We start from the raw sequence: 16,988 nt of genomic DNA on the forward strand, positions 1-16,988 counted from the left end.
GCTGGTTTTAATTTTTATTAGCATGAGTGCCTTGCTGAATCAAAATTAAGTGGGTATTTGGAAGCATAATGTGAAGCATTACATTTAATGGTCTGTGCTCCTGCCTGGAGAAAGGCTGTCATATGCATTTTCCCTCTTCCCAAGACTCTGCAGTCTTTAGCTACACCTGAACTTTCCTGACTTCATTGGTACTTCCTGTCGTCTGGAAGCTGTAAAACTCCCAGCTGCAACCTTTCAGGTGCGTGTTGCATCTTTTCAGACATGTGGCCTTATTCTGGTATAAACCTGCCTGGCCTCGGCTTGTGGTACGTGGGGAGAGGGCAGGTTTGGGGTGCAGGTGGAGCTGTGCTGCTGGAGCTGTGCTGCTGGAGCTGCTCAACCCAGCCCCGGAGAGCTCCTGCACCTCTGCGCTTCCCATCCAGGTGCCCTCCCTTGTTCAGAGGGGAGCAGCTCTCTGCCTAGGGGAATGCAAAACTGACTTTTCCTCAGTCCTAGGCATGAGTCTGCCATGAGCCAGTCCCTCTGGCGTTTGTGATGGTCGGGAGAGCTTGGACTCTCACCAAATTGCAAGTGCTGTTTTAACCAGTGTTCCTCTTTCCCAACCTGTGGCTCCTTGTGGCTGGCGCCTTGCTCCTGGCTAATCCTTTGATTGGCATGGTTTTGGATTTTAAAAAAGCCCAAGGGAAAATTAACCTACAGAACTACGGGGCTTGAATTCTGCACAGAGCAGGATTTCCATGTGAAAATCCCAAGGTGGTCTCTGCTTACAGGTACTCACAAGAAGTGTTTTTATGACTCTTTCAGAGGGTCACAGAGCAGAACTTGCAGCAACTTGTTCTGAATTTCACCAGGAGTTTCCATGTCTTTTGTGAATTCTTGTGCTGGCTGAAGTTGAGACTGGGTTCTCCACCTGCTTCGCATCAGCTGTGTGATGTAAAACACAGCAGTTTGCATGAAGGCAGCCATAGAAAACAGCTGGAATACATTAATAACTCTGCTGGAGTGGGGTCTTATCCACCTTTTATACTAAACAGATGTTTGCTTTCATCCCAGTGGTGCTCTGCTGATCTTTGACATCCGCCTGTTTGGAGGATGGGATGTTGGCAGAGCCTGAAGCTAAGTCAAGGCTTGATGGGAAGCAAGAAGTGGGCAAACACAGGAGCCGAGCTTGTTGGAAGCAAGATTTAATGGGCAATTCAGACAAATTTTCAACAGCTAGTTTGATGAGGGCAGGCTGCACCAGTTCCAACATCAAATAACCTGGAGCTTTGAAACTTCCATATTTCATCTTGTTGTCCTGCTAAATCTGATATTCCCTGACTCTTTGATTTCTCTCCTTCTCCCTCCTTCCTTTCATTTTAAGTGAGGCTCTTGCTTAAACTTTCTTTAGTCTTTTAGCTATAAGCTTATTCCATCTCTCACACAGCTCCTGTGAATCCTCCTGACACAGTCTAGGATAGAAGCAGCATGTACATGGGCCATTGCATAATAGATGGTTTGTGTGTCAGAGTCTAAAATCTACATATGTTTAGATCAGTCATGAAGTGGGAACATCTGTATGTATTCATAATGTTTTTTACCACATGAATGAATAATCCAACTCCCACGATTTGGTATTTACTTTTTTTGAAACGTTGCTACTTAGCTGAACACTGTGAGGGAGAATCACATTTATGGGAATTAAGTCTTAGTAGGGTTTAGCGGAGCTTCGTGGATAAGCTGGAAACAAGTCTAAATGGGGTGCCAGAAATCTTTCTTTTAAAATAGTTAATGCTGTCTGGAACTTCTTCCTTATTTTTTGACTCCCACTGGTTTTTAAGCACTTTGCATCAAAATGCAGTGCAAATCTGGGATAAAGCACCTGATTTGCCACCTACTGCATTGAATGTCTTCCCCTATGATGTCACCTTCCTGCAGTACCAGCTGTCTTTGCAGTGCTAAAAGAGGTTCCCAAACGGTGGAAGCTGCACTGTGAGCTGGGAGCTCCCGCTGGGGGATCACCCCATTGCTGGCAAACCTGGCTATGAGATGCCTTGGTGCACTGACCCATGGGATGATGCAAAAAGCTGTTGGAGATAGGTTTCACCTAAATCTATTTGCTTGCTTCACACCTTGATCCCTGGCTTATGCTGTTATTAAATGTTACTGCACTGAAGTGAATCTCTTCTGTTGCCTGATTTGCCTGTTTTTTTTCTTTTGCTGTTTTTGTTTTCCTGTGGTTTGCACAGATTTTCTTATTGCTGTGGGCACTGAGATTGATGCATACCACACACGGACCCGTATCAATCTCAGCCACCTCTTGAACTAGCACAGTAAATCTCCTTGATTTGATCCTTCATTTAATTTTCTGTGCCTTTCCCCTGAATCAGAGCAGGCTTGTAACTGGGAGCAGAGAGAGGGTGCTAACCTGGACATGTGGCCAGGTGACCTTCCTTGAAAAAGCCCTGCTGGGCTCCCCTTGCCCACCCCTTGTTATATCTTGCTGGGACAAGCGTTGCTTATGTCAGACTGATGAGAACAGCAGGGAAGCAGGATGTGATTTGCTGTAAGAAGGGGCTTTTCCCAACTCATCTAAGGAGTTATGTTTTCTAAAAGATTTCCTTAAGCTTGGTTTTCCTCTCTTCAGTTGCTCTCCACATGGACTGCTGTAAGTTTACAGGTGCTAAAATTTTGCATGTGCTCTTTGGGGCACATAATTTACTTTTGTAACAAGGACTCTCTTTAAAGTATTATAGAAATACAACAAAAAAAGGCATTACAACTACAGTTAAGTCCCTCTGCATAAAGTATTACCAGGCTGAATGTTGGCACTATGTCTTTTTGCCACCTCATCTTCCCTGTCTGTTGAATCCAATGGTTTTTCCTTTGCTTTGTCTACTGCCTGTCACAAGAGATTTGCTCTTGACAATTTACCTGCTAAACTGGGAAAAATTGTCTGTAGCAAAGTCCAGAATTAAAAACTGTTGTCTCAAGCCTCTAATTTACAAACTCAAAGATATCCAATGATAGTTTTCATTACTCCTGCTTTTATTTCAGAACTCATGCTCTATCTCTTTACTTCCTATCCAGGTATATATTGGAAGTGGGTATTCCAGTTTTCCTCTGTTTGAGATTAAACATCTTTTCACCAGAAAAAGGTAGCTCAGGGAACCCTGTCAGTGATTGCTTTTTGTCTCTGCTGCAGTAGTACCGATGTATCCTTCTGCTTCATTTGAGGTGGGCTCTCAAGGTTTGAGCTGGTCAAAACTGCCGAAAAGACTTATTATGGGCAAAAATTATCCTTTCACTGAACTGTGATATTTCTTTTCAGCCAATTTAATCCCAAATGGTGCCTTCACCTGTTTTGTTTTGGTTTTTTTAAAGACTGGATTGTGAATGAGCCATTCAAAATCTAGTCTCACTCCCTGCATAATAGAGGTCAAAGAGCTTCCTTCCTGTGAACCATCCTCTGAATTGCCTAAGGGGTGCCAAATGCTTTTGAGAAAGATGTACATCCATCATGACAAGACATTCTGTAACACAATATCTGGGCAGTTAATTCTTTGCATGCAGTGGAAAGAGGACATGCACATGTTTCAACACCTAGGATGCATCTATAGCTTTTCTTCTCAAATTCTGGCTGTCTACCTCTGCCCAGAAGAGTTCTGTGCACTCCTGCCAGGCTCACTCACCAGACCAGACTGCCTTCTCCCTTCTCTTCAGTACAGCACTACCTTGTACTTCTTAAACTCCTTTGCTCCCTGGAAAGTTAACAGGCTCTTGATTTAGCAGTTCTTTTGTAAGATCTTGGAGGATGAAAGACAACAGGTACCGTTTTTAAAGGAATCATAATAGGGATCAAAAGAGTTTGTGAAAAGCAGAATAGGTGCAAGAATTTACTATCACTATGACTGCAGCAAATTGATCTCCATTTCAAAAGATGGAAGTCCTGATTTCTGCCTGTTCTGTCACCCCCAAGCTGTTGATTTATGCTTCATGTTCCCACCCAGGCTGTGCATGAGGGTGCCCAGTTCTTGGCACTGCCAATGGCTCTTGAGTCCTGTCTCCCCATCTCCTCCCTGGACCCCTGTGAGTCCAACTCCAGCATTAGGTAAGACAGTAAAAACCGCAACAAAACACCAAGATGAAATATCTTGTAATATGAACATTGATAATGTTTTTGGCTTCAACTATGGATATATTTAAAAAAAAAAAAAAAAAAAAAAAGCTTTTGCCTGCTAGGGTATAGCCTTTTGATAAGCTGCCTTAGTTGGAAGGCACCTTGGAGCCAAGCCCTGTGCAGTGAAAGCATTTATGATGGTTTTCATTAAAACCAAGCTTGTTTTCCTTTTTTTGACTAACTTCAGGGTTTTTAAACAAATAATAGTGGCCTCTAGGCTTAGGTGGCACCAGTGATTTGAGTGCTAAAATCTAATAAACTGACAGTACTTAATTTCATTTGATTGAAAACCCACAATAGAGCTATCTTTTTTTATTTTATTTCAGTCCACATTCACTTAGCATGGCATTTGGTGCTTGAAAGTAGGTAAGTCCTCAGGGTTTGGATTCAGCAGGCTGCATTTTGTATTCAAGAAAAAGTTTGGAAGCTTACATGGAGTTAATAGGGAGAATTGATTCCTATGCCAGCTAGGATTTACTGCTGCCTGCTGCTTAGATTAATAAATCCAGTTGTATCTAGTGAGACATTCTTCCTTGGGAATGATGTTAGACTTTATTGGTCATTTCTCACCATATTACAATTGCTAACTTGGATAACTTTCATGAGAGATCAGTCTGAAAATGTATCTTACTCCTCTTTAATTTTTACTTTTGAAAGGTAGTTTCTTCAGATAACACAAACAGTGTATCAGCAATATTTCATCTTTCCAGCTCAGTGTTGGACTCTCCCCAGTACACTCCAGGCTGCTTAATAAGAGAAATTGCCAGATTGACTGGAAAATGTAACTTCAATAACATCATTTCAGGCACTAGAACCATTGAGAAATAATAATCTCATTGAGCTGGTTTCTGCACTGTTCTTGTCTCTCATGCACCACATTGCTGTGAATGCTCTGTGTGGGTCTGTGTGCGCAAATGACCTGCAAGGGGGTGAGGCACTGCAGGGGTTCCTCTGCCACTGGGTCATTCATAAATATGAACTGATGAAGATGTCTGAAAATGCCTGGGAGGATGAGAAGGGTTGCACAAAGCGAAGTCTCTCTCCATTTCTCTCTTTCTATTTTTTAGCACTAAAAATTCAAACCTTCCTGGGGACTGCTTAAGAAAAGTGAACTGGAGAGGGCTCACTGAGTGAAGAGGGATCTTCTTGGTGTGGGTGTTTTTAGAGGATTGTTTGGAAGAGACAGATAAAAGTGAAGATTCTTGGGGTTTCTTTGGGAAAAGCTGTTTGTGCTGAAGATCCAGCCTGTGAAATCCCTCAAGCAGCTCTTAATAAGCCTAACTTAATGCACAAAAGCATATCCTCACCAGAATCAGAAAAGAGTCATCCCTGATACTTTTAAATTAAAGAAATGAAATCACAGGCCTCTTCAGAAGAACAACATAAGCTCCTCTGTGAACAGAAGACCAAAGGAACACTTAATTTCCAACAGTTTTGCATCCGCTATCCCTTGGTCTCTGCCCTACCAAGCAGAGGAAAATGAGTGAAGTTGATCTAGAGCTGGTTTGCACAACAGCTCTTTGCTTTTCTGAGAGCAATAACTTGAGTCTTTTCTACTCAAAACACATTTTTATTGAAAGTTACAAGATTATAAAACTCTTTCAGGCTGCACTTTCTCCCCTCCAGGCTGATGGATATTGATGGATATTGGCCACTGGGTTCCAGAGGTGCAGAAGACAGTAGATGAACAGCATGGGAAGTTAATTTTCACACAAAACCAGGAGAGAAAAAAAAGGAGCTGCCTTTAATAAAAAATTTTCGTCACTTTTTCAAGTATTTTTTCTTCCATCTCTCAATACAGCTTGAGTGGAAATTAAGAACTGCTTCCAGGTCCTCTATCACAGAGTCCCTTGGATGTGCTGATTAGATAAAGTGACTCTGTGCTGGCTTCCAAAACAATAATGGGAACAAACAATGCATTGTAGCAGTGGCTCTGGTATATAAAAGACATGACTGTAATGGCAGCTTGACTGTAGATTCTTAAATTGTGGTTTTTTTTCATTTCTTCCCTTTTATATTTTTTTTCTGGAGTGTAATGTATTTAATGAAAACATGAGGAGTACCAGATGTGGGCACTGCAAGCTGAGTCCAGCATTCATTCTTATCAGATGGGACTTGGATCAGTCCTTGAGAGGTGTTTAATATCCTGTGAAAGTTGATGTGAGTTAAACCTTACCAAAGCCTGGCTTTTCTGCAGAGCCAACTTAAATGGGTTTTGTGCACATAAAACTTGTTTACTAAATGCAGAAACTCTTCCCACATCTTCGTGAGAAGCAGGAATCTTCCATCAGTGTTATCTGCTACAGTCTTGCAGGGGGTGAGAAATACCCTCTGGTATCCCTTGGAAGCCAACCTGCTTGGTAACAGGAACATGTTCTCACTCATATCTTGGTCCCATAAAGGCCACTGCTATGCAAATAATTATCTACAGCATTTCAGTTGAAAATGATTGCTTGAAACAAATTGTTCCTTTAAAAGTAATTTTGGTTTCTTATTAAAAAGAAAAAAACCAGAAGAACAAAGCACGGAGTTTCTGTTGAACAATAGGTTATTGTATCTTTCCTAGAACTGAATCCTGTGAATACAGCAGCAGGTGTTATGAAATTACACATGCCTGAGAAAGGTTGGTCGGTGAATGAATACAGAAGAAGGAGAGACGTGGAGGGTGTGGGGAGATCAATTTCATGCTGTGTCTATTGAGGAGAAGAAACTAAGAAGTACAACTTCCTCTTGGAATAATCTCAAAGTTTGGACAAGTTCTTCCTGGCTCAGAAGCCAGGACCAACAACTACACAAGTGGATGGAAGAGCTGCCACAACAGCCTCTGGTGGCACAAGAAGCTGCAGCTGATGGAACATGTTCCGTGGCCTGGGGAGTTGGGAGCACAGCATTGTTGCAGTAGGGCTGGCACAGGGACTGGCAGCAGGTTGATAATTTTTTTCCCCAGAATTATCTGGGAAAATGGGATAAAGCTCAGTTGTTGTTTTTGGGACAAGAGTTTGTTTCCAGCAAGGGTGGTTTGTGTACAGCATGGCTGTTTTCCTGGGCTGTTCACTCAGAAATTTGTGATGAGACAAGTTAAGAGGAAACTTCCCCAAGTTCTCATTTGTCTCTGGTTCTGAGTATAAACTGGCAGAGGATTTGCTGCCAGTAAAGGGATAAATAAGAGACTCTTCTTCACGATAGGCAACCTCTGCCATTTTTACCAGGTTTGTTGATACATGTATTTATGAAATTAGGGAGGAGCTGCTCCCTAAATAACTTGGTTTGTTTCAGCCTGAGCTCAGTGGTTAAGGGGATTTTTTTTTAAATCTTCCTGGCGCAAAGGAAGGGAAAAGCATTTCAAAGCTCTGCTTGAGTCTGGTTTAGTGCTTTGGGAGAGTCACATGGAAGGTGCCCTGGGCTGAGGGGAGGAGTAGAGCTGTGGTGGGCACTGGGTTTTTCACTGGCATTCTTCCAAAAGCCCCACCCCACCTCCTGGAGAATAGAACGTGAGGAAGGAAACACTGGGCCCTTTCCAGGTTGGGTTGAGTATTTTTGTTTGTGTTTGGTTTTTTGTTTTTTTTTTTGATGCAGCAAGCCAAAATCAGTGTGATGACAATGAAATTGTGGCGCAGAGTTGTAAAGCAAAAGTGACTTTCTCTTTTCTTGTTTTAAGCACTTCACAGGAGCATGGACTATCTTGTCTAAGGATTTAGTGTATTTGTTGCTATATGCTTGGACAAGTTTTATGTAGGGCAGGATTATGCTTTAGCTCAACTTTTGCAGTATTCCAGGGAAAGCAGTCTAGAGATCACTGACAGAGGTGTTTTATCTGTTTCTTTGGGTTCTATTTATTTATTTTCTTTAATGATGCAAAGCCAAAGCAGTGTATTTCTAGAGATGGGAAAAGAACTGAGCAGCCGTACTGGTTGTAGTGAACTCATGTACAAATTTTCCAAGGGGCTGAGGAGCTGTGGATTTAGATGAGCTTAAGAAAATTCAAGCCACCTGCTGTGGAAGGCTTGGGGAAGGTGGGATCCTTCATGCAAACAGCCCCTTGTCTGAAGCAGACACATGGGAGGAGCTCTTGCTCTGCAGCGGACTTCGTAATTAAGTAGTTTCAGGAAATCATGCAGTCTGTAACAGTGTTCAATGGGCTTTTTTTTCCCTGTCCTGGGCTCTCTGGATCTACTTGTCTTCCATGTTAAGGGCTAAGTGCTTTGAAGAGGGGAGGCCACTGCTGTGCTGCTCTTGTGCAGAGCTGACACTGCTGTCCCCGACCTGCTGCGGTGGTGCTGAAATAACGCAAACTGCCCTGGGGAAGATGTGCTGGAGGGGCAGTTGGGTACAGCCTTGCAATCAAGCCCACATCCATCACTGGTGCATGAGATGCCTTTGGGTGTGCTGCCATGTGGAGTGCTGGCTGGGGAGAGTGGGAAGGACTGTGTTACTGTCCTCTGATGATGGTTCAGCCCCTGCTCAGGCTGTAGTGGGGGTTGTGTTGTGTGGGAGCTAAATACCAGTCTGAGATTCAGAATGGGTGTGCATGGATATATCACTTTCCCCCTCCCCTCCTTCTGGTAACATATCAACTTTATAAAGGTGATGAGATGCCTAAAGATGCAGCTGGGTGATTATAGTCTGTTTTTGAAGTACATGTCTGCATTTTATGGCACTCAGAGATCTTTAAAATCCCAGGCCTTGGAGGTTTGCTCCCAGGGCCGCAGTTTGAGTCATCACTAGGTGCCTGACCCACGCTCGTGTACCCTTGGCTGCTCTTTGCCTGACTACAGATAAATGCCTCCCTAGACTTACAGAAATAACTCTCCTCAAAACGGATCAAATTGCACTTAGTTTTAGTCATTTGGATTTCTGCTTCCAGCCTCATGCTTTTATTGTAGCAAAAAATACCGGCTTGCCTTAGCGTGAACAGCTTTTGGTTCTTAATGCTGGTTTGGTATTCATTTCTCTAAACAAGGAATGCAATTACCCTGTCTCCAACTGTCTTTTTTCCATAAAACAAATGGGAGGTTTTACCTCTTGGTCTTCCCATAAGATTAATGCAGTTTCTCTGCAGGAACTGTCTTAAAGAGATCCAGGAATCTGAACAACTTGCAGACAGCAGCCTAATTGTCACAGAATCTGATTTAGCCAATGCTCATTTTCATTAAGAGGTGATCTCTGCTAATAACATAGACTAATAGCTCTTCTAAACCCCAAACCTTCCTTTTCCCTTCCCCTCAGCAGGGATAATGAACTCCTAAATCAGTGCTCTTTCCAAGGAAGCCTTTTTTTCCCCATTTTAATAGAGTTGGGCTTGGCACCTAACTGATGTCAGGACATCCTGGTGCCTGTGCTTGCAGGGGTAGTGGACCTTCCTTTCTTCCTGCCCCCCAGCTAAGGCATGGAGATTCTTCCTGCTCTTTCATCTGTCCAGTTTGTTTTTGAAGGAATGAGATGGGGATTATCTCTTCTTTATTTTCACTGTACAAGACGTGTATCACTGTTCTGCACTGGTTCTGCAGGGGAGAACACACAGAGAGTTCAGAGCTCTGTGTGAAGGTGTAGGGACTTAGAAGTCCTCTCTCTGGTGTTAGTAAGGAATGTAAATAGTAAAAACTATTGTTAAAGAGTTACAGGAACTTTAATGTTGTCACAGATCCCCATGGGATCAATATATAGAAAGTGTTGCAATCTCAGTTTTATTGAGGGTCGTATGTACTTGGTGAGCTTTTCTGAAAGGTCTAGAGCCAGCATTACCATCGCTGCTTGAAAACCCTCAATTTCTGGCCCTCTTGGTGTGAGAGAAAAAGCTTGAAAAATACAACTCTAATAGCTCCAGCACGGATTCTTTGCACAAAGAACCTGCACAGGATTAAAAACGGAGAGTTATTTTCCCAATTTTAAGGAGAAGAGAGGTTCATGGCTTTTCACTGCTTGGGTTGGCGCTGTGATTCGGGCCGACTGAGCAGTCAGGCTGGTTACCAGCCTCACCGCCAAACTGTTGCTGTGCTAGGCAGAAGAAATAACTGAGAGCACAAAGAGAAGGAGTTCCTTTTTAAAAAAACCAACGTAACCCCTTGCACAAACAAACAAACAAAATATTAATAAAAAAGTGACTCCATTATTATCAGTTTGAGTGGCAGAGCAGGAAATGGGCTGCAAATGAACAAAGAGCCGCGTGTGGTGGGGATGCTCCTGTGAGCAAATGCCAGTTCCCATTTTGGCAGGCGGCATGTGGCAGCCTCCTTTCCTGTTCAAACACTTTAGCCAGATAATGAGGGGGAAAAAACCAAACATTTTTCACATAATCAACTGGGTTTGGAATGGAGGAGCAATAGGACAAGGGGAGCTGTGGTGCTGATTATCTGCAGGCTGACGTGGCTGTCAGGAGCAGTGGGATGGGGCAGGGGGGGTGTTGCTAATTGCTGGCAGGGCCTGTAGCTCGGGTCACTACTGCTCTTGGCCACTTGGCTGCTGCTGGAAGCTGTTGTTAATGCACAGGCAACCTGGTTTATTGCTCAAAGGGAAGCCAAGGCATGCTTACCAGCAGCTGTTGGGGTAGGGAGGGTAACCAGTAGAGAACTGGGGTTTCCTATCAACATTGATCGGGGTTGTGATGGGAAAATGAAGCACAGAAGGGTGCTGGTGACTGTCTGGTCTGGGGCGGTGTGTTTATGTGAAACAGATGGTTCAGTGCTTTAGTTTGCCAGCACATTATGGAGTTGGCTTTGAACCATCTTGTGTGGTTTTCCAGGAACGCAGGGATCCCATCCGCAGCAGAACGTCACTGCCTTGAGCACGGTACCTGGAGCAGAGCTGGCAGCAGTGCTCTCATGTGGAAGGCAGCTGCATACTGGGATGGTCCTCACCCTCCACAGTGTCTTGTGGGACCAAAGGCACACTGATGCTCCAGTGCCAGTGAGAAGCTCCAGCCCTGCATGGTCCAGGGTGTGTTGCTGGTGCCTTTTGCACAATTACCTCCAGTGTTGAAAAATGAGCCGTGTGCTGCGTATCCTGAGCTTTAGGGCTCCCCTTCCAATGTGCTGCTGCATTTGGGAAAGCAATAAAGGGTGGTCGTAGCTGTTGGGAATGTGGGTAGGGAGCAGTTGGATTGGCATTGTCCTGCTGCTCCCCTGGGAATTGCCACCTTGCTGTATACTCCCAAACAATCCCTGTTACCTGACTCTGTAGTTCTGCCAGGGATGGGGTGACAGAGAGAGGGTAAAACAGAATGTTAGGAAAAACCTCCCGGTGAGAGAGACTAAGATTTACACCATCATTTTTCTGTTTAGGGGGAAAGCGGACTGCCAGCAAACTGAACATTGGGATTGAGTCCTCTCTCTACAGACCCTTGTCTTGAATGGGGCTCAACTAAAATTTTTGTTCACTTTGTATGGAGCGAGACAAAAACTTCTTTGTAACTTAAATGTAATTTACTTAAGGGCTGTGCACAGGAATAAATGGATAAAGTTTTCAGTAACCTATATTTATACTATCATGTACAACTTCTAAACCTTCACAGCTACTGAAAAAACCAAGAATGTAGTCACTGAGAATGGGAATTATTTGGTACTACATGGTTACGGGAAATTATTGATTGGGAAAGTACCAGCTTTTTAGGAAATGCCATAAAAATAGGCATTTTAGATGGATGGAAATGAGATCTGTAGAAGCATGCTACCTTCTCTGCAGATAAGCTCTGTGATAACTCTGTAGCAGTCTTCCAATGGAAGAATACAAAGATATTTAGATGCTTTAAATTTCAGCTTATGCTGGACAGTGTATTTACAGTGTATAATGACATTCTCTCTTCACTCTGACTTCTTTTTTTCTTTTAATCACTTAAAAGAAGGTGCTCTCCGTATTGCACAGAGGCTGGAACAGCAGCAGGAAAATGTGACTTTGAAATAATGGGATCTATAAGAATAGGCAATTTCACTCAAGTATAGTGATTTAGTGCCTTGTTAGTGTCCTGATGTATATAACTCCATTTCCAAAGACCGTAAGTTTCTTCACAAGCATAATGACAGGCTTGAAACTTGTGAGACTAATGCCCCAGCTTTTTCTATTCTCAGCTGTTCCACATAATTACAGGAGTAAGGGATTTTGTTCTCTCCTAGCAGATTAGCTCCAAGAAGAATAAATCAGATAACGTTACTGCGTTCTTGTTTCCGTCTCTACAAGGTGAGAGCTCACATGGTGCAGTGCAAAGCCAGGGCTGGTAATGTTTTTTCTTGCCTGCAGTCTGTGATACAGATCTCATCCCAACTTTGGTGTCACCAGGACAACTTCTTAAAGTGCTCTGGTTTAGTTGCTTGTGGCTCTTGGTACTAATTTCAGCTTCTATGTTTGCTCTGCTTGCAGACGATGGCCCTTACTCGAAGGGGAGCAAGGACTCTGGTGGGATGGACGCAGCCCTGGTCTCCAGGAGGCAAAGCATCCCAGGTAAAGGAGGGGATCACCTCCTGCTCCAAAACATTGGAGGATACTTTACCTGTATCCCCCTACAATGGAATAAAACTCTCAAAACACTAATTTTGGTGCATCTATCAGCAAGGCTTTTGCTGGAGGACAGAAATGGATGGTAGTAACTCATCTCAGTGAGTGGTGTCTTACCGGTACAATCTCTGTCTTGTGTGAGGCTGTTGATGGTAGTTACAGGGAGCTGGGAAAGGACTTATTGCTGCACTGGACTGACACTCACAAGAAGAAAACAGCAGCAAAGGAGAGAGGGAAGAAATGCTGCCATAGCTGAGCTCATCAGGCAGGGAGGGAGACTGGCAGTGCCTGGCAAGCTTCGTATTTCCCACATCTGACTGAGTTTGTTTTGATATTTAGTCAGTCACAGTAAATTTTTGTGTGAGATAAACCTTCCCATGCAGAAACACCCCGGGGGCTGAAGAGGAAGTGGAGAAGTGGTAATTCATTTGCCTCTGTTGGTGCTGGGCTTCTTGTGCCAGCAGCACTCCAGCAGGTCTGGATGGGCTGCCTTGGACAACTTATCTCCTTCCTAGGAAAGCCAGGGGCTTGATTTTGACTTCTGGCTGCTAATGACCCGGTCACAGGGTTAGTTTAGTGTGTTCTAGGTAATGGGGAGGAAGCGGGGCCCTTCTGCCATTGCTTCATCATTCAGTAGTTATTCCAGGGGATATTCGGTATGACATTACCACTGTAGTGCAACCCTGATGGGGAGAGGCTCTCAAGAGCCAGTGTGTCCAACAGCCTCAGTGCAAGGCATCTCAGTGGGAAGGGAAAAAATCAGGTGTGCTCTTCCTGCCCTGGGATGCAAAATCCAATCATATATGCCAGTAGAAGAAATCCAAGACTGCTCATATATGGTGCTTAAGGACTATGTCTTGAAGGACCAGATCCTCCTTAACCAGCTCACTTTTTTATTGTGTGGGTCTGTGACAGTGGCAGTAGATTTAGAGAAGCATGGGTCAAAATCCCTTATCACTGACCTTGATTGATTGATCTCAGGGACTTGCCTTCTTGGAGCAGTGATTTCTCCTTGAACCCATAACCATGGGTAATTGCACTCTGGGAGTTCTCATTTTAAACACTTATCAAGGATCAAAATTAAACCCCGTTGAAAAGCTAATAGTCTCCCCTTGTGGCACCATCTGTGTTGATCAGTTATGTCTGTAGTTGAGAGGAAATTTGCGGGATGGTGCCGGATGTTGTTCTTTCCAGCACGGTGGAGAGCCCCCCAAGTTTTTGGCAGCCCCTGGGCTCCCGGGTTGGTGAATTGAAAATTAACTTACTGCAGTTGGCAAGGGATCAAAACTGAGTTTAAAGAGCAGAAGTATTATGGAGCTGACATTTTTACAAGGAGCTGCCAGTGCCATATTAAATGGGTGCCCAGCAGTGCCTAAACGCCTGCCAGACTGGAGTTAGATTGCAAAGAGGTTCCCTACTCACATTAATCAAGTGCACAGATTATTCTTGGAAGTGCTTTACGAAACAGGTAGTGCATGGCAGGACTCTAAGTGAGCTGCAATTTCTGGTGTCCTGGTGGCTTTGGACAGGAGCAAAGTGCTGGTGATGAGGCACCACAGTGCCAAAGGACCCCGTGTTTTGGGTGGATGGAGGAGGCCCTGCACCAGCATGGATCTTCTGTGTCCATATGCTGTTTAAGGGGCCCTGCCTTGCTCTGAAAATCAGTGTGCAAGAGGTTTCAAATGTTCCTCTCCAAACAGAGCATCTAATTTAAGCCTGATGAGGTTTGCTGTGCAGACAAACTCCTGGGCCATTTGCAACATGGGCTTTTTGTCCACATCTGTGGGGCTGCTGTTTGTTGTGTGCTGCCAGTGCCTCACCACCTTCTCCTGCACAGCCTTGGAGAAGGGCGCCCTGTGTGAGGGTGACTGGTTTCCTCCTGTAAAATCGTGGAAGATTTCTGTACACTGAGACAGTGGAGGTGGATAGATAATGCTATAGACAAATTGTGTAAAAGCTTCTGAGAGGAGGCTCTGGCAAGGTGTGGAAGTCATCCTATTTGCCCCACGGCTAGCCCCCTTTGAGCAGAGTGTGAGGTCTGTTGTGTGCCGTATTGCAGAGCTGCCTTTTGCCAAATCTTCAGAGCTCTTGGTCTTTTCCTTAGGCCAGGGCTGACTCTCCTGCTCACTTACTGCCCTTTCCATGCCCAATCCAGAAGCTGGAATAATTTAGGAACCCTGTTTTTGTAAAACCCAGACATGATCTGTGATGAGATCAAAACTGGTACCAGGTTGGGCTTATATGTAGGTGCTGGACAGAGATGAGTGTTGTCTTAGACTAGAAAAGGTAAAATGTGCACAGTCTGCAGCACCCAGAGAAGCAGCACTGGTGCAGCAGGTGTGGGGTAGGCATCCCCAAATCTGGACCTGTGTCTGATGGCAGGCAGTGCATGTGGAACAAGTCACGGTGTAAAAGTGACTCATGCCTTCAATTCCAGCTGTAGATGAGCTGGTAGTAGGGAGCTTGACTTGGACTAGGTGCAGATGGGTGAGCAAAGTGCTGTGAATGAATCAAGGTCATGCCTCCCCTCCTACCCCTGACGATGGCAGGATCTCACCCCTCTCCACATTTTGTTCTGTATCTCCCAACTATATTGATGTATCATGATATTTTTTTAAATCACAGTATTTTAAGGTCCACCCTGTTCTGTCCATCCAGGCAGCCACTGCAGGTCACAGCATCCTCTTCCTGTGTACCTGTGACTGGCTGACATAGCTCTGTTAATGACCTCCCCACTCTATAGCAAACATAGTTCATGAGGTGGTCTCCCTGGACCATTGCTGAGATCCCATTACCCTGGTTTTGAATTTTTCTACTGCCTCCAGCACCTCAAAACACAAGTTTTACTCTCATAAGCCCTTATTCCTCTGCCTTGGTCCTGCCTGCCAGACCTGCATGCAGTCATTGCTGTGGGTCTACCAGGACACACTTCTGTTTTACAACTTAACTTCAAATAAACTGAGGCTTTTTCTTCGTGCTAGTTGTACGAATCATCCCAGATCTGCTTTCCTACCAACTGTAGGAAAAGGATGTCCTTGGGATTGAGAGGAATGTGCCTTCCACTGAGTTGTTTGTCTTTATTCCCGATCTTTCAGAGGAGTTCAGAGGGGTCACAATCGTGGAGCTGATTAAGAAAGAAGGAAGCACCCTCGGGTTAACCATTTCAGGTGGCACAGACAAAGATGGAAAGCCAAGAGTCTCCAATCTGAGGCCGGGAGGACTCGCTGCAAGGTGAGAAATGGAAATGAGGTACAGAGAGCAGAGCAGAAATGGAGAGGAATAGTTGCATGTTCCAGCTACTGAATGAATAGAGTTATAATTAAAGTAGTTGGCACCCGAGTCCCTTTTTTCAAGTGCCCCAGAATGCAAAGTTGTTGCTCCGGGAAGCAGAACGTCTTCTATTTTGAGTTATTTCCTATGCTCTGTGCAATTACACTCTGAAATTTTGTGTAGGGATTTTTGGGATTCTGTGAAATTAGGCAGCCTTGTCAGGAGAGCTGCATGGTACAATACATCTTGATCAAGCTAAGTGGTTTAATATTGTATCTGTTCTGAATACTGAGTGTAGAAGTAACATTATTGGCTCAGAAAAGCAATGGGCAAAGAAAGGCTCCAAGAAGCAGGAAAAAGGAAAGAGTAATTGAACAATTTTGCAGAAAACGGGCAAAAACAAAGATGTTTTCTCTTTCCCTGCTGGATTTTTTTCAGACAGCTCCTGGTGTGCTTTTTTTTGACTGATTGCTCTACATGAATGGGAACTGAGCAACAAAAGAGAGGTTGTGAACACGTACACTGTGATTGTTGCTATATGTACAGATCTGAACACTTGCCACAGGAAAGATCGATGGCTTCAATTTTAGTGCTTCCCTCTGATAGCAGACACGTGCAATCAGACAGCAGAGATCAGCCCAGTGTTGGTGGCTTGTTCAGAAAGCCCTACAGTTACTCGCCAGCTGTGCCAGTCACAGAGACTTTGTGCTACCACTGCTTTTTATTTTGTTTCTTTGCAGGAGTGACCAGCTGAACGTGGGGGATTACATCAAGTCGGTGAATGGCATTAACCTGACCAAGCTGCGGCATGACGAGATCATCAGCCTGCTGAAGAACGTGGGCGAGAGGGTGGTGCTGGAAGTAGAGTACGAGCTCCCGCCAGCCGGTGGGTGCCTCTTGGACAATGCTGCTCTCTTTTCTTGGTTGCTTTTTGTCCTGGGGTGCAGATGGACTTGCTCGTGCAGAGCTGCCATGGCCAAGGCAGTGTCCAGGGGAGTTTTGCCATTGCCTTCATCTGCTCGTGTGGGCGGTGGAGGCTGCAGAGCTGTGTGCAGTCGGGGCAGAGCACTTTTTC

At 44.5% G+C, this 16,988-nt stretch overlaps 1 protein-coding gene across 7 annotated transcripts in view; it reads left to right on the plus strand.

Annotated features, from left to right (window-relative positions):
- Positions 1-16,988, plus strand: part of GRIP2 (glutamate receptor interacting protein 2) — a 266,386-nt gene that overhangs the window by 192,845 nt on the left and 56,553 nt on the right. For all 7 annotated transcript variants that reach the window (XM_048315461.1, XM_048315465.1, XM_048315464.1 and 4 more), the window contains exons 2-4: positions 12,509-12,589; positions 15,739-15,874; positions 16,654-16,799. In XM_048315461.1, the coding sequence (XP_048171418.1) occupies positions 12,509-12,589; positions 15,739-15,874; positions 16,654-16,799 (363 nt within the window). The remainder of the gene's footprint in view (positions 1-12,508; positions 12,590-15,738; positions 15,875-16,653; positions 16,800-16,988) is intronic.

The sequence above is a fragment of the Corvus hawaiiensis genome, chromosome 11 (assembly GCF_020740725.1).
Source record: "Corvus hawaiiensis isolate bCorHaw1 chromosome 11, bCorHaw1.pri.cur, whole genome shotgun sequence".
NCBI classification, from domain to species: domain Eukaryota; kingdom Metazoa; phylum Chordata; class Aves; order Passeriformes; family Corvidae; genus Corvus; species Corvus hawaiiensis.